General features: G+C 41.0%; 1 protein-coding gene across 1 annotated transcript; it reads left to right on the forward strand.

Annotated features, from left to right (window-relative positions):
• Positions 1-11,454: 11,454 nt before the first annotated feature.
• LOC128530069 (transmembrane protein 26) lies at positions 11,455-17,315 on the forward strand. The gene is made up of 3 exons (XM_053503788.1): positions 11,455-11,675; positions 13,919-14,060; positions 16,644-17,315. The coding sequence occupies exons 1-3, from the start codon at positions 11,482-11,484 to the stop codon at positions 17,313-17,315; spliced, it is 1,008 nt and encodes a 335-aa protein (XP_053359763.1). The 5' UTR covers positions 11,455-11,481.
• Positions 17,316-18,304: the final 989 nt, after the last annotated feature.

Raw genomic sequence — 18,304 nt, forward strand, 5'->3', positions numbered from 1 at the left:
ATATTGTTTGTTCTTTGCTTTAGTTGTGTCATATTTAAAAAACAGCACATTTCCTCTTTGCAGTCTATTGTATGATGGAAATGCATAATGTATAATGCATCGTGTACAATGACTACGGACCAAATGTTTAATTTTGTCACGGGGCGCTAGAGGGCGTGATGGATCCAAGCGCAGAGTTAGACCTGATTTGTGGGAGTGCTTGTGTAGCAGACTGAGCCGGCCGAGTGGATGAAAGAGAAAGTGCCGGTTTAGCTCTGTGCTGTGGCGTGAGCAGAGTCTCGCTGGAATGCGGAAGCGCGTGTGAGCGCTCTGTGTGCAGCGTGGACCTGTGAGGAATGCTAAAGCGCCGCGAGTCGGCGAGAGCGCCTTGTGTGTCCTGTGCAGGAATGCGGAAGTGCAAGGAGCCGGTGAGGAACTTGGTGTGCAGCGCGCTTCGCGCAGTGTAGCAGAGACGTGGAGAACCGGCGGGCGAATGGAGACGCCGCACAGGTTGGTGGCTGGTTTTGCAAAGCTTTATCGTGGTCGAAGGTGAGCAAGGTTCAGAGCCAGAGAGACAAGAGAAGGTCCGTGATCCGAATTCGTGGTCGTTGAGGCAAATCCAAGGGTCGATAACAAAACTCCGTGAGCGTGAAATCCAAACGTGAGACAGTGGCGTGGTCGAGAAGAAACGAAGCGTGGTCGGTAACAGGTAATCGAGACATGAAACTAACGCTGGAAAATTGGGCTAAGAAAGGCACACAATAATCTGGCAACGTGACTGTGGCAGAGCGTGGTTTAAATAGGTAAGGAGGATGATTGCAGATAATGCACAGGTGTGTTGAGAGCGGAAGGTGAGGTGGCAAGAAGCAAGGAGTGGTTGGGAACGTGGAGCAGGAGTGCTTATATGATCATGGCAGAGCTGTAGCTTGACGGGTTGTGACAGTACCCCCCCCCCTAAGAACGCCACCTGGCGTTCTAGTAGGCGCCTCAGGGTGAAGTCTATGAAAGTCAGCGATTAGGGAGCGGTCCAGGATGAATTTGGCTGGTACCCAACTCCGCTCCTCAGGGCCATAGCCCTCCCAGTCCACCAGGTACTGGAGACCACGACCGCGGCGGCGAGACCTGAGGAGTCTACGGACTGTGAAGGCTTCACCTCCGTCTATGAGTCGAGGGGGGGGAGGGGGTTGGATGGGTGGAGATAGTGGACAGGGGACCAGTCGGCGGATCTGGGAAACGTGAAATGTAGGATTGATTCTGCGCATAGAGAGTGGTAGAGCTAGTCGGACGGAGCATGGATTTATGATCCGGGTGATGGTGAAAGGTCCGATGAACCTTGGTGAAATTTTCTTGGATGTGGTCTTGAGAGGGAGGTCACGTGCAGACAGCATGACCCTTTGGCCGACAAGATATCTAGGGGCTGGTGACCGATGACGATTAGCCTGGCTTTGGAAGGCACTTACGGTGCGCCGTAGTTGGTTGCGGGCACGCTGCCATGTTCTCTTGCAGCGCCGGATAAAGGTTTGGGCTGAGGGGACGGCTACCTCCTCTTCCTGGGTCGGAAAGAGGGGTGGTTGATAGCCCAGGCAACAGTGGAAGGGGGACATGCCTGTGGAGGAGGTAGGAAGCGAGTTGTGGGCGTACTCGACCCAGGGTAAAAAGCGGCTCCAGGAGGATGGATCCCGGGTGGCCATGCATCTTAAAGATTTCTCCAGCTCCTGGTTGACTCGTTCCGTTTGGCCGTTAGTTTGGGGATGGAAACCGGAAGAAAGGCTGGGGTTAGCACCGACGAGGTTGCAAAAGGCTTTCCAGAATTGGGCAGAAAACTGGGGGCCTCTGTCCGAGACGATGTCGACTGGGAGTCCGTGAAGTCGGAAGACATGGTTGATTAGCAGTTCAGCCGTTTCCTTCGCAGACGGGAGTTTCGGTAGTGGTATGAAATGGGCAGACTTAGAGAAGCGATCCACAATGGTCAGGATGCAGGTATTGTTTTGGGATGGTGGTAGGCCGGTGACGAAGTCGATGGAGATGTGGGACCAAGGGCGGTGGGGAATGGGGAGCGGTCTAAGGAAGCCCTCTGGAGGGCGGTTGGTTACCTTGTTCCTGACACAGGTGTCACAGGACGCCACAAAGTTCTTGACATCCTCCTTCATCGTGGACCACCAGAAGCGCTGTTGAAGGAGGAAGAGAGTGCGTGCTGCCCCAGGATGGCATGCCAGTCTGGAACTGTGAGCCCAGTCCAACACCTGTGGTCGTACAGAGACTGGAACAAAGAGCTTGTCAGGTGGGACGGTGCTTGGGCCTGGTTCCCGTTCGAGGGTCTGCTGGACAAGCTGCTCCACAGTAAGCCGGGTTATTGCCACAAGACATTGGGGAGGAAGGATAGTCTCCGTTGTGGAAGCGTCCTGAGAAGTGGAGAATTGGCGAGAGAGGGCGTCAGGTTTAGCGTTCTTGGAACCAGGGCGATAAGACAGCGTGAAGCGGAAACGAGAAAAGAATAACGACCACCGTGCCTGGCGTGAGTTGAGTCTTTTTGCCGTTCTTAGGTATTCTAGGTTTTTATGGTCAGTCCACACAAGAAAGGGGTGGTCGGCCCCTTCCAGCCAATGCCTCCATTCTTCTAGGGCCAATTTGACCGCCAACAGTTCACGGTCCCCAATGTTGTAGTTGCGTTCAGGGGGTGTGAGTCTGCGGGAGAAGAAGGAGCATGGGTGAAGTTTGTTGTCCTCTGTGGACCTCTGGGACAGGATGGCCCCCACCCCAGTTTCGGACGCGTCTACTTCCACGACAAACTGGAGAGAGGGGTCGGGAAAGATGAGGATAGGTGCAGTGGTGAAGCGCTGTTTAAGATCCCTGAAAGCTAAGTCTGCCTGGTGGTTCCATTTAAATGAGATCTTGGACGACGTGAGGGTCGTAAGTGGGGCCGCGACCATGCTGTAGCTCCGGATGAAACGGCGATAAAAATTGGCGAACCCTAAGAAGCGTTGGAGTTCGCGTCTTGATGACGGTACTGGCCAGTCGGTGACTGCCCTCACCTTGGTGGGGTCCATCTGGATGCCCTCAGGGGAGATGCAATATCCCAAAAAGGATGTGGACGAGCAATGAAACTCGCATTTCTCTGCCTTGACGTAAAGTTTATTTTCAAGTAGCCGTTGCAGGACCTGGCGAACGTGGGATCTGTGTTCCTTGACTGAGCGTGAGAAAATTAAAATATCGTCCAGGTAGGCAAAGACAAAGACATTGAGAAAATCCCTGAGAACATCATTTATGAGAGTCTGAAACACTGCCGGCGCATTGGTTAAGCCAAAAGGAACCACTAGATACTCATAATGGCCGGTGGGTGTGTTGAAGGCAGTCTTCCACTCATCACCCTCCCGTATCCTGACAAGGTGGTAGGCGTTTCTCAGATCCAACTTAGTGAAGACACGGGCGTCCTGGAGAAGTTCGAAGGCTGATGACATCAGAGGAAGGGGGTAGCGGTTCTTGACCGTGATCTCATTTAGCCCTCTGTAATCAATGCAGGGTCTGAGGGATTTGTCCTTCTTTTCCACAAAGAAGAACCCTGCCCCTGCTGGCGAAGAGGATGGGCGGATGATCCCTGCGGCAAGTGACTCCCTTATGTACTGTTCCATGGCCTCTCTCTCAGGGCGAGAGAGGGAGTAAAGTCGCCCCTTGGGGGGAGAGGTGCCGGGAAGAAGGTCAATCGCACAATCATAAGGGCGGTGTGGAGGTAAAGAGATAGCCCGTGACTTACTGAACACCTGACTTAGGTCATGATAATCTGTGGGAACCCTGGTTAGGTCGGGGATCACCTCTCGTGGCGTAGACAAGGTTTGGCCCATAGGGGCGGAGCGTAGACATGAAGAGAGGCAGGTGGGACTCCAATCCAGGACCCTTCTTTTGACCCAGTCAATGTGTGGGTTATGCAGCCTTAACCAAGGGAGGCCTAAAACAATGGGTGCATGAGCATTATGAACAATTAGGAGCGAAATGAGCTCTGTGTGGTTTCCTGAAAACTGTAGGGTGATGGGGGCAGTACGGTGGGTAATCGGGTTTAATTTGCTGCCATCAAGAGCCTGAACCACGAAGGGTTGATGCAGGGGTGTGAGAGGAATATTGAACTTGGAGGCAGTGCAAGAGGAGATTAAGTTCTGATCGGCCCCGGAGTCGACTAGTGCGTGAGTGACGTGGGATTGGTCGTCATGGGTCAAAGTCACGGAAAAACATGATCGTTGGTCCGGGGAAGAAACAGATGCGGGGCCCCCCTGCATCCCCAGAACTACGGGGGGGCCTGCCCTTTTAGTGGGCAGGAGCGCACAGCGTGACCGGTCTGGCCGCAATAGAAGCAGGCGCCGTTATCTCTGCGGCGCTGGCGTTCCTTGGGTGAGATGCGTGTGCGGCCTATCTGCATGGGTTCAGGGGGTGCCTCGGAAGTGTCTAAGGTTGGTGCAGAGGTGCATGGTGTGAAACAAGGCTGCCGTTCAGACCGTCGAATCCGCTTGTGAGCGTCAATACGTGTTGCCAGGTCAATGAGTCCCTGCAGGTCCGAGGGGAGTTCACGAGCTGCAAGCTCGTCTTTCACTGAGTCTGTAAGCCCATGGAGAAAACAGTCAAAAAGAGCTTTCTCGTCCCAGTCACAAGAGGGAGCTAGAGTCCGGAAATCAATGGCATAGTCAGAGACAGAACGTGCTCCCTGACGTAACTGAAGTATTTGGTTAGCTGCCTGATGTCCTGTGAAGGAACGATCAAAAACCCTCCTCATTTCCTCAGTAAAAGTTCTATAAGTGAAGCAACATGAAACTTGAGCATCCCACAGTGCCGTTCCCCACTCTCTCGCCTTTCCAGAGAGGAGAGTGATGATGTAGGCGACCTTAGAGCGCTCTGTGGGAAATGACGTGGCCTGCAGTTCCAGAACGAGCGAGCATTGGGAGAGAAAAGAGCGACATGTGGCTGGATTCCCGTCATAGGTAGGCGGAGCAGGGAGGCGTGGCTCATGGACTGGAGAGAGCACCGGGGGGGGATGTAGCAGAGCGGGTGCAGGAGGTGGCTGATTTTGAATCTGAATGGAAAGAGACTGCAAGGTTTCGGTGATGGTTTGAAGTGTAGTAGTGATTTGTGTGATTTCCTGCTGATGTGTACCTAAGAGGGTTCCTTGGCTCTCTAATGCCCCCCTCAGGCGAGCAGCCTCTGCTGGATCCATTCCTTTTGGCCAGATTATTCTGTCACGGGGCGCTAGAGGGCGTGATGGATCCAAGCGCAGAGTTAGACCTGATTTGTGGGAGTGCTTGTGTAGCAGACTGAGCCGGCCGAGTGGATGAAAGAGAAAGTGCCGGTTTAGCTCTGTGCTGTGGCGTGAGCAGAGTCTCGCTGGAATGCGGAAGCGCGTGTGAGCGCTCTGTGTGCAGCGTGGACCTGTGAGGAATGCTAAAGCGCCGCGAGTCGGCGAGAGCGCCTTGTGTGTCCTGTGCAGGAATGCGGAAGTGCAAGGAGCCGGTGAGGAACTTGGTGTGCAGCGCGCTTCGCGCAGTGTAGCAGAGACGTGGAGAACCGGCGGGCGAATGGAGACGCCGCACAGGTTGGTGGCTGGTTTTGCAAAGCTTTATCGTGGTCGAAGGTGAGCAAGGTTCAGAGCCAGAGAGACAAGAGAAGGTCCGTGATCCGAATTCGTGGTCGTTGAGGCAAATCCAAGGGTCGATAACAAAACTCCGTGAGCGTGAAATCCAAACGTGAGACAGTGGCGTGGTCGAGAAGAAACGAAGCGTGGTCGGTAACAGGTAATCGAGACATGAAACTAACGCTGGAAAATTGGGCTAAGAAAGGCACACAATAATCTGGCAACGTGACTGTGGCAGAGCGTGGTTTAAATAGGTAAGGAGGATGATTGCAGATAATGCACAGGTGTGTTGAGAGCGGAAGGTGAGGTGGCAAGAAGCAAGGAGTGGTTGGGAACGTGGAGCAGGAGTGCTTATATGATCATGGCAGAGCTGTAGCTTGACGGGTTGTGACAAATTTCCACACGTTCATGAATGCAAATGATTGTTTACTGTGTATTTTGTTTGGTCCAAGGACTTGACATTGGATCTAACATTAAGTCAGTTCACACTCATGTATGGTTTGTCCTCATGTTGTTCAGTGAATAGCTTCCCATTTCTAATACAACAATATTGGAAGAAGTATCATAGTCATAGAAAAGTATTTAATGTATTACAACACTTTAAAACACAAAACACACTTAATCTCTTGTTAAAGTTGCATCATGACAAATGGTTAATGCCAGTGCCAAAAGTACAGCTGCATGGACATAAGAAAACCACTTGTTAGTGTGGCTAATCAGAGGAAAGGCCGCAATTTGCTAAGGACCATAAAGATTGGACTTTTAAATAATGGAAAAGTCTCTCAGTTGTGATGGAGTGATTCAACTCTCCTGCCATCAATACAATGCCAATTTGTTTAATTTAGGTAATGGAAGTAAATTTTATAGTGCATAAGCTTGTCAAAACAATGCACACCAAATAGGACTTTTATTTTAGCCAGGCATTGTGTCCCTCAGACGCAGGGTCAGAACACTTTCACCTTATGAAACAGTGATTCTGTTGTAAGTTTCTTGTTCTGTAACTAAAGTATACTCTCTGGTAGCTAAAGAAAGCATGCAAATATATTTTTTTTTACAAAGTATCTAGAGAAGCATCACATTGTGTATATAAAAACTCATCAATCTAAAATACATGTTGGTCGGAGCTGATGTACCACATCAGGCGTTTTCTCAGCAAGTTACCTATTTGGAATGATAATATATGCAAATAGGTATGCAAATGGTCAACAAATCATGTGTAACAACATGCAAAATAAAACCTGTCATCCTGGAAATTTACATGAAAAATATAAAAGGAAAGGATATTTCATGAGCTGGTACATCGGATAGCTTCGCCACTTTACAGCTCCAGGGTCCCTGTTTGATCCTGAGTGCAGCTAAATGTCTGTTTGCGTGTTCTCTTTGTGTCTATGTGGCCTTTTCCAGTTTAAAAAAAAAAAAAAAAGAGTAGTTGGATTGGTTGCACTAAGTCGATGCTAGATTTGATCCAGTAATTGATCAATTTAAAATACATGGTAACTTAGAGAGACGTAGAGAGACATCAGTACATAGAGAGAAGAATTTTAATGCCTACTTCTCATGACATAATTCACATTTACAGATTAGACACACTAGCCTTTTAATAAAGGCATGGATAATTCCATTTTTGTCTGAAAATGCCTATTAAGGGTTTATTATGAACAAATATACATTTATTGTATGTATTTGCCTCATGAGTGTTTTATAATTTTGTATATGTAGTTACAATATTCTGTAATATGAATGTGTGTATGAGTGGATCTCCAGATAGCCCTTGGATTTCTGTCCTGCATATGTGATTTATAATAGTTTGAATGAGCATGTTTGGGTTACTTTTGCATTATTTACGTATGGGGACTATGCACAGCCCGAAACATAAAAGCAGTTTAAGCAGATTTACGCAAAGGAATGCCAATTTTGTCTTGTACGACTCATTTGCACTGGGTGAAATTTATTTTAAAACCTCTTACAAACCCATTCTCTGTAACAAATGTGTGCAAATACCCAGTAAAACACATACCTTTGGACCTTTACCTCACATATAGACAAAAACTTTCCACAACCGCTCCAGTGGTAGTAGAAAGACCAATTTAAGCACCACCTCAAATCCATAGAGAGATATCTGCCTGTCTGCCAGTCAGTTATAATGACGTTGGTATTTCCCATTCTCTTACTTCATAAAAATGCTGATGACTCTATCCACGATGTGACTGCCCCATTTTATGCAGAGCCTGTTAACAGCAGAGGCAGTTGGAGGTGACTGGGTGGGAAAGCAAAGGGCTTCTTAATGGACAGAATTAATGGCCACTCAAACCGCTGCGCAAACACCATTTGTCCTCTCTTGAAATTTCTCCTGACACTCAGTCTTTTCCTGAACTAATGTTCCCACGTGAAGCCAGCAGCACTGCAGAGTTATAAACTCGAATGTGCCCCACACTCCCGTAGATGGCGTACTATCAGAACGCTCAATTTACACCTAATTTAAGGTAGTTTTCTTTTTTGTGGATGAATTACTGTGGAAGTAATTGGCTAGCAATTTAAAGCTTAATCTTTCTGCACCACTGCTTCAGTATATGGATGAATTTAACTGACAGGAATTTCTATATTGGTTGACTCTCTCATACAGTATAAAGAAGGTTTAAAGACATTTGTTACAGTTTGGCATGTATGTAATATGATGTATTTGTGCCAATCAGAATGTTTGGTCCATGGTTATTGATGTGATTTATTTATTTATTTTTTGGCATCCACACTAAATTGTGCTCTTTTTAAAAAAAAAGCCAGTCACTTTGAGAACAGAATTATGATCTAACAGTTGGATTTCTCATCTATGATAACGTGGTAAATTGTTAAAACCATTTTCTGATTTTAACATTTTATTTGTTCTTTTTATGTTTGTTTGTTTTACTTACTCTGTTGAAGTCTGATTAGTGAAATGATGACATGAAATTATTTTAAAAAGTTAAAAATTAAAATAAAAGTTTAAAGACTTGTTCGGTTATATAAAGAGGTGCTTTATCTGGGTTACAGCTAAAGAATATTAATAATAAGAAGAACAAAATAAAGAATAATATTTTAAGAAACAGAGCTAAGTTTGTTACAAAATTCATGTCTGGGCACAATCAAATATAATAACTGCAGGAAAAGGTGGGATTCGGCAAAGCTTCAGTCGAAAAGGGTTTAAAAAAACAGACGTGAAATTCATCATGCTAATTAAAATGGTAGCATGAAGTGCCACTGTGATATTGTCTTATTGATAGCTATATGAATTAATAATTAGGAATTAAGAATTAAAAGGTAACTCAAATTAAGGCACCTGATCTAAAATGCTCATTTACTTAATAGACATGTTACACAGCTGTTACATAGTAAAATCTGATAGGAAATCACAACAAGAGCCTAAGATAATCAGGGTGTATAGTTTTAACTTAACTTTCTTCTTTCTGCTAAAAATCTCCTCCTTTTTCCTTCTCTTTTAAGTCCTCCACCCATTTTTCCATTACATTTTAGGGCTGAATGCAGAGCTTTTTATCACATCCTGCCAGTTGTGCCTGCCTTTAGATTATACCAAACAACTTTTTAAATGCATTACTTTGTCCTGTACACCTAAACACTTATATATATATATATATATATATACTGTATCTCCAGATGAGTAAGTCATTAAGCACATGCATAACTACATTGTGTTATACTGCATTTTATTAATATGTACAGCGCATTTTTAAGTTGACATTATACCTTTAGAGCCTTTATACAGAATAATGAATAATATGTTAGAATGTGTCTATGTTACATAATGTTGTAAATGCATTTCCAATGAAATTTGAACACTAGATTCACAGGATGTCTTACTGCACAGAATTTATGTGTAGAATAAAACAGGAGATAAGGTTATAGGAAAATAATCAAGAGCGAAGTATTGTGATGCAGCCTAACACAAAATAAATGTACTTAGTTTTACTGTAACAGCACACCCCCATTATTCTTCTACTACATTAATTCTTTAGGGTATACATTTTGTTAATTAAAGAACAACACATACTTTTTCTCAGAATATAACAACATTTAACATTTTGCAATGAAGTCAGTTTAAGTGTCAGTTGCTTACATTATACTAGTTATAAACAGATATTTCTTCAGATATAACAGCTTCCAAAATAGGCCGTAATTGCATTTGTTTGTTACAAACATAATAATTATATAATGCATGACTAAAAACTGTAAGAATAACACCTAACAGTGGGATTTAAAATGCTGATTAAAGCAGTTTAAAAAAGATGCTTTAAAAGGTAAACCCTTTATGAAACACAAAAAGAATTGTTGCTATACACTCTGTGCATTGTCTGTGTACTGTAATAAAATGACAATAAAAACTCACTTCATTAAACTAATTCATAATAATTTTCTGATTAATTTCTGTATATTTAATAAATATTCTAATATATATAGTTTGGATATGTACTTTAAATATGCTTAAGTACTACATGCTTATGTGATATTAATAATAAATAGTATTTTGTACTTTATACTGCATATAATACATAGTATTGAACCTTTATTTGTACAATTATACTTCCATACATTGTAACCACAAGAAGTAATTAATCCAGTCATAAAATAAACAAGAAGCTCAGAATAGCCTCATTTTAAAATTCAGACTCATTTATTTATTTATTTATCACCCAGTCATGCTGCTATGAAAACATGTCTATTTTATAATGCTTACTTACAAACCAGCTCCATACTATGATAACTTTGTTCTTGTGGCTTTTAAAGATGACATCATGACACGAGGTCATTCAACTATAGGAAATGTTATCAGAACCACTATAATGCTTTCCTCCAACCATACGCACTTCACTTCACTGTGGGTAAGATAGGGTATGTTGTTTTAAAGGTAGACAGATGTAAAAGGAAAGAGACATTTTCAGAGGAACATTTGCTTGCTTTCTGATCTTAGTTTCTTGGGTGTAGTGTTTATTGGGTGAGTATTCAGTCTTACTTATTTAATTTGACCCAATTTTACAATCTTACTGTTATATTTTTCTGATAGCTACTTGGTGAGTAAATGAATTTTATATTCAACTGCTAATTTACAATTATTTAATAAACTAAAGATGAAAAAGTATAGACAAAGGCAGGTGTCTATCATTTTCTTTTACGGTATTGTTAAGATAATCCTCTGATTGACCAGTTACTATACTGTTTGTTCAACTATTACCTACAAAATATTCAATTATATATATCTTCTATGTATTTTTCTACTTTTTCATTCTATTCTATGATTATTTAATTAGACTTTCTTGCTAATTAAGTTTTGGAGATTGTTCTTATATACATTTTTGGCATTAATTAGTTTGTCTTTACTATGATACAACATACATTGTTTGTTTATTAGAGATGGTTTTATGTATTTATTTATTCTGGACAAAAATAAGTAAGGAAAAATAGGTATAAGTGAACAAAAAGGCTTTTTGATTTAATTGGTAATTAACTGGCTGTAATTGTAAAAGCCCTAGATCTTGATCATTCTAATTAAACACGCAAAATAATTAATTCCAGCACTGTCTATAAGTTTTTTTTTTTTCATCTACAGGCTTGACTGCTTTACCCTCCAAGTGCACCTTTTAATAAAGCACTAATTTAAAGTCCCATTAGAGTGGACCTTTAGTCTTATATTTTAAAGAATGAGAGGTTTGGCTGACCATTTATTTAATATATTCCCTTATTTAATTGCCATTCTGCAAAGTTTTCTTTTTATATGTGTCACTAATAATGTTAAAACTGCAATAAAAGTGTTCAAAAACTTCTGGCTGGAAGTGTATTAACTAGGCATAATGCATCTCAGAGACAATAATGTATTCCCCCTCCCAGAGTGCAGAGACGGGGCAATGTGCCGAGTTCTGGACGTCCTCCTGGCCCTGCTAAGTCGTTTTCTGTTCGCGGTGCATGGAATTGTGACTGTGTGGCGTGTTGTGGTGGTGAAGGGAGAGCCCTGCTATTGGCTGCTTCTGATCGGTGTGGCATTGCTGGGTGTAGAGATGGCCGTTACTATCAAATGCACTCGCAACGCAGAGTGGAAATGGTGATATTTAATTTAAGTTTTGTTTTATATTTAAATAACTCTACCTTTAGCTACAATCCACATTTTGTTAATAAAGCATTTCATATCTTACTGAATGCTTTAAACTGTACCACATACTCGCCTGGATGTCAGAAATGGCTGAATGCTTAAGAGATCATGAGTTTAAATCCCAAATCATTTGTGGTGAGGAATCTATAAGATCAAAATTGGCCATGCTGCCTGATTACTGTATTCCTTATCAATCAGTGTGACACTAGCCAATCATGGCCATCTGTGGGCTCATGTATATGGATGAGAGCAGATAGCCCTTTCCTCTGGGGGTGTTTAAATGCCTCGTTATATAGCACTAGATGAGCAGCACTTCAAAAAGGATGCACTGGATGGTTTCTCATGTCTCAGAGGAAGCACACTGCCCTTTACCCTCCCCACTTGGTACCTGTTCTCTGATACAGACTTGTGAATTCCTTTCTCTTGATTTCTTTTTTTTGTCCAAGTAATGCTACTTTTAATACTGCTATTAATATTTCAGCCCACAATGTCTTTACAATCTCAACATTTACATAATCAGCTCATGATCTTCTTTGATCACCTTTAAAAATCTGCCATGCAAAATCAAATCACTGCAGATTTCAGTGTAAAATATTTCTAGATCCTAACCGCCTCCACTGTCTTTTTGCCTGTAACCAACTGATAGCTCATGATGTTCTTGGCCTTCATTTGCTCCTCTATTCCTACTCATTTTCTTTTTTATTTACATTCTGGTTTCTTGACACTTTCTCTCCATTTCTCTCTCTCTCTCTCTCTCTCTCTCTCTCTCTCTCTCCCATACACACTTTGAAGTCTTGCTTTTCTTCTCTAGAGAGGCTTGGCTATATCGAAAGGGATTTGCATAGCTGATGGGAATAATTTGCAGTCTGAATTGAGTCCCTTCTGGCGGCAAGAAGAGCCTCTGTGGTCTAACTTAGTGTTAATCCTTAATTTTTTTTCTTCTGTTTTTATGTTGTACGTAGGTTTTAATAAAAAATGCTATCTATCTATCTATCTATCTATCTATCTATCTATCTATCTATCTATCTATCTATCTATCTTGCATGTAGTCTAATTATTTCTAATGAAAATATAATAAAATCCTTTTTAAACTGATAAAGATAAGAATAGAAGAGGATATTTAGCATTCATTTATTCATCATATGTAACTGCTTGTTCAGGGTTGTGGTGGTTCAAATGTGCTTACAAGTTGCCCATAGATTTATAAAGGTCTATTAAGGCTATAGGTTTTATTATTTTGTTTGACCACCTTGTGGCAAAATGGTAGATACTGTAATTCATGTGTGAACGTGATTCCTCATGCTCCCAGAACCACTTTAATGGGAAAGCCTGGTCATTCCATACATTTATGTAATCAGCTGACTTTAGTTTATTTATCACATGATGTTAATGAGCCAAGACCTGAGCAACTACAGCAATGATCATAATACTGCCCTCAGAGGCATGAACAGTTGATACTATGCATGATCAGTACATCACTTTATGTCCCATTACCAACTGTTCTGGAATAGAGTAAATTTGGACTTATCAGACCACTTGATCTTTTTCTATTGCTATAAAGTCCAATATTTATGCTCTCTGGCAAATTCCGGATTGTCACTAACAAGTGGTTTTCTTGGACACACAGCTGTTTAGTGCTAATCCATAGAATTCTTAAATGTTCTTACTAGAAATGCTCACTATTAAACATACTGTAGCTATGATTTGACTGTTTTTTTTTATTTCTTTTTTACAATGTACCTTCACCAACATTTACGTGACTTCTAATCACAGTCAATCATTTTTTTCTGACCACAATTCTTTTGTAAAATTTCAGCAAACTCCTTATTTGTTTTCTTTGCTTGATGCAAAACAGGCAGTTTATTTTGACAAATAGAAATAAAAATTTGTCTAAGGCATATCACACAGGCAAGAGTGTGGTAATACTGGTTATGCCATTGGCTAGGCAATAAAGCCATGTCAATATTCAGTATAACAGCACGATTATCTATCTATCTATCTATCTATCTATCTATCTATCTATCTATATATATATATATATATATATATATATATATATATATATATATATATGAATCTGGCAATTTGCCTGCATGCCTTGTCAAAAAAAAGCACAGATCAATCCATGCTTAAATCTGAAAGATTGTGCTGAAACCCCCCCAATGACTCCCTCTCTCTGATGTTCTTTTCTGCAGGTTTTCTCCTATGGTCTTTCTTTATCTCAGTACTGTGATTCCCTCCATCTGGTTCCTGGAGCTGAACCTGCTGCAGTTCAACCTGCCAATCAACTCATCTTCACCTGATCTTCTCCTCCTGTCTCATATCCCCTTAGCAGTGGTGGGTGTTGTCAAGTTTCACAGTGCAAAAGATCAGTTTTCAATTTTGTTTGAAATGTGCTGTATGGGCATGTGATCTCAAAATGATTATCCAGTCTCATAGGTGCTCTTATGGTCCTGGATATGAAAGGCAAAGTGGAGTTCAAAAAAAAAAAAAAAAAAAAAGCAGGTGCAGCTGATACAGAGTGCTCTTGGATATTCGATGATGTCTGTCAGCCATAGAGCAATGACACTTGAATCACAAAACAGGATCAAATATACACAGTGTATGTGTTTTGTTCTGTGTTGTCAACACTGCAATTTGATTAGAGCTAAAGTGATAATTTCACCTCATTTCCATGCCCACCTAGCACTTTTTTTTTCTTCCTAGAAGAATTAAGTTTGTCTGATTAACCTGTGGGCTGCTTGTAGCCTGCATTATTCTCACAAGCAGCTAATAATCACTTTAGCTGCTGATATCTTCAAGCAGCAGAGCTCCCAACCTCCGAATCCTTCCTCTGATCTCTTTTCAGAAGCTGAAAGATCTGAAACTGTCAACGTGAGATTAAATGAGAGGCATCACAGGCCTTTTGGCTCTTGCTGTGTGATGGGGTTAGCATGTTGGTGCTGATATGGCTAAAGCAAAGGCCAGTCAGCTCTCATAGAATTTAAGCCCTGTAGATGTAAATCAAGGATTTAGGATTCTATGGATTAACATTGGACTAGACATTTTATGTATTTTGTATAAAAATGCTTGGCATGCTGAGTCAAATTTCTTGCAAAATTTCAGTTTCTAAGGTGAAAATTCCTAAGGCGGGGCATTTGTATGCCGAGGTCTCATTCTATTCCAAAAAGGCATTGTTTAATGTAACAGGAGTTCTGTTGGTGCAATATGGGTGGTTTTCACTATCTATAAAGATTACGAACAAGATAGTATTGATGGTGGTATTGGCAAAAAAGTTTTAAATTTTGGAATTTGGTCTGTTTGGTTATCTCTTTAATACAGATGAATAAGTGAGCAAGTGGACAGACTATCTCAGCAGAACAGTAATGCTGGATGAGCATTATTTCAATTTAATTTTATTTATATAGCGCTTTTAACAATGGTCATTGTCTCAAAGCAGCTTCACAAAAATGAAATAATTTTTTAGAAAATAAAATATTTGGAAGTGTGTATGTGTGAGAAAAATGTGCCTAGATAATAATGAGGTGAATGAATGATGAATGAATGAAATTTCTCTGATGAGCAAGCCAAGGGTGACGGCGACGGTGGCAAGGAAAAACTCCCTGAGATGGCAATAGGAAGAAACCTTGAGAGGAACCAGACTCAATCAGGGAACCCATCCTCATTTGGTTGATAACAAATAGAAATGATATAACACCATGTGTGTTGTGCAGGTAATATAACAGAAGTTATTTAAATTAACATGAAGCCCAGTTCAGCACAGGCATTATGCTATCATTGTAATGACATTGCAATGACGTCGAATTATGTTTTTGAAAGTTAGAATGACTTGTTAAAATGACCTTGACACAATGTTGAATGAATGTCCCAAACACAGTGCTGCAAATACTACCTCAACAAAAGGAAATTTTAAACTTTATTTGGAGCATTATTCTGATTAAGATCCTGTTTTACAATATCCAACCACATCCAAGGTCTCTCACGTTTCTAACAGGGTTTATATTTTAGACCAGGGATTGAAATGGACATAACAGTTTCCCACACACTGCGTGTCTATCTCATGTCACGCATCACTTTTTTTATCAGAAGTATTACTGTGAGGTGCATCTTAGCTCCCAATTTACTTTACTGTAATAACATACTGATTTCTAATGTAATATTTTGGCAAATTAATGTTGTCTTTGTATTGTGTACATGTATTTAGTAGCATCAACAACATGTTCTCTAGTGGTCCAGTAATAATCATACAGTGCTCTTTCCACAGTGCCCGGAGTTCGAATCCCGCTCATCCTGGTAGGATTGCTATTAATATTGTTTAGAAGTCGTATTTACAGCACTGTGTTACTGGCATTCGTTCAGTGTTATGCTAGTATCATGTGCTTAATGTTATTCTGATGTCATTTCATGAAAATAATTCTAACTTTACAAAAGCAAAACAAAAACAACCTAATATCATTATTGTCCCCATATTCATAACGTTAATGTCACCATGATGCTTTTTCAAAGCCAAAAAATCTTTCTGGAAAAAGGAACTTATGCACTTAGACCAGGACTAAAGAACTCTTATGTTCTTAAATTAAATCCCACTGGCACCACTTTCTGCACATAGGTGAACACATTGAAATTTATGTAGGAAACTTTTAACCAAAGTGAGACTAGATCAATATTTTAATGGAAGTAAATTTAAACTACACTACAAAATAAATGGTGGTTACCACTAAAGATTGTATAAAACAATTAATATGTAAGTTGCTCAGAATGTTTGGTGTTTCTTGTTTTTCCATATATAGCTTGTAAGTGAGAATTCCATAACATAATTAATGAAAAATATATATATAATAAAAGAGCGTTTTCTACTTCAGCCAAATTGCTTGCAAGAACATGTTTTATAATTGTTCTCTACATGTATATTTGTCTTAGGACTTATCAGATTTGGAACCTGAGAACTGGGTGGCCGGTTTGGAGCAGACCATGCTCATTGTACTGGTACTAGGACGCTGGCTTATGCCCAAGGGTGACATGACACGTGACCAGCTCTCACAGCTCCTTATGGTCTATGTGGGCCTGGGTGCGGACATCCTGGACATTTTTGACACTTTCAAGGAGCCTGAAGTGAAAACCAACCATGCTGTAATTATTGTAGGACTGAGTCTCTTCTCCTGGGCCTTAATGCAATTCCCTTTGGTACTGACACAAACAAATCCCCCTAAATCCCACACAAACATCAATCTTAAACCCAACACACCTGGGTTACTGCCCTGCCCCTATATCTCTTGCTGCTCCACTGAAATCTGGAGCCTTCTTCTTACTGTTGGGCTTCAGGATGGCCCGTTCCTGGTTTACCGCCTGTATCTGATGCTTAGGGAAAAGGTTCTAAACCAGCTGATGATCTTCTTTACATGTAAAAATATCCTCATTGTCATGCTAGAGCTGTACCGAATTGGTGTGGTACACTTTGAGCTGCACAGGCCTGGGGGGAGAGAAAGATCACCTGATGAACCTCAAAGAGAGACAGAAAGAGTTGAAGGTGAAAGATTTGAAGTTTCAGGTTCTAGCCACCAAGGGGTAAATTTAAGTATTAATGAAAGTTGAACATTTTGATGTAAAGTTCGGGTTAAGATTAGGTGAGAATCTTCTTTACTGTGAGTAACAGCTGTCAGTTGAAAGGCATGATAAGTTTTACTTGCTTTAAACCAAATCTGCTAAAGAGGTTAAGAAGTTATTTGTTACCGTGGCCTCATTTTTGCTGTTGCTATATTTCTTCATTACCAACATATTACAAAATCAAATATTTTAATTTTACACAACATATTGCGATTTCATTCATTTATCTCCAGGAACCCCCAGTGTTGAGGTCAATGATTAGGAATACCTGGCATGAGGGTCACATCTTGGAACACTTTAGAGTAGCCCTTTCTGTCATCATGTCCTCACATTGAATTGTGCTAGCTAAGTGATCCCAAGCTTTCCATTTTTTTTTCATTGTGATGTTCCAACATTTCCAATACTGTTCTTACCTGCCCTTCTAACCTGATACAATATAATGAATAAGACAGAGAGAACCATTAAAAAAAGTTTTTTCATTGGACTTTCCATTTTCTTGCCAATTTATTTCTGTATGGTTCTGAGGTGTTATTCATTATATACTGCCTGGAGGTTTATTACAGTTGTGCCAAAAACAGACAAACAACAACAATAACAACAAAACCCACAGAGAGCCAATTAAATCAGGAAAATATGAAACAAATATTCTATTAAATGCTCAAATTTCACATTTACGTACCTAATAATTGGTTGCTCTCTGTTATTTAAATAAAAGGCTGCCTAAAGCTTAAAAATAGGACTAATATATACAGTATACACACACACACACACACACACACACACACACACACACACACACACAAACATATATATATATATATATATATACAAGTGAAAGTGTACTTTAAGTTTGTAATGAGAGACAACAAGCTTTTGATTAGGTATAGATTATTATAAGGGCATGGAGCCTATCCCAGGAGTCTTGTACACCCTGGACAGGGTGCCAATCCACCGCAGGGCACACACACATACACTCA

The sequence above is a fragment of the Clarias gariepinus genome, chromosome 9, assembly GCF_024256425.1.
Source record: "Clarias gariepinus isolate MV-2021 ecotype Netherlands chromosome 9, CGAR_prim_01v2, whole genome shotgun sequence".
Taxonomy (NCBI): Eukaryota; Metazoa; Chordata; class Actinopteri; order Siluriformes; family Clariidae; genus Clarias; species Clarias gariepinus.

Excerpts from the sequence above, each read along its gene's own strand:
- LOC128530069 (XM_053503788.1), top strand. The coding sequence starts at position 11,482 with ATGTGCCGAGTTCTGGACGTCCTCCTGGCCCTGCTAAGTCGTTTTCTG. Across the intron at positions 11,676-13,918 it reads CGCAACGCAGAGTGGAAATG|GTTTTCTCCTATGGTCTTTC; the intron begins GTGATATTTAAT and ends TCTTTTCTGCAG. Across the intron at positions 14,061-16,643 it reads CTCATATCCCCTTAGCAGTG|GACTTATCAGATTTGGAACC; the intron begins GTGGGTGTTGTC and ends TATTTGTCTTAG.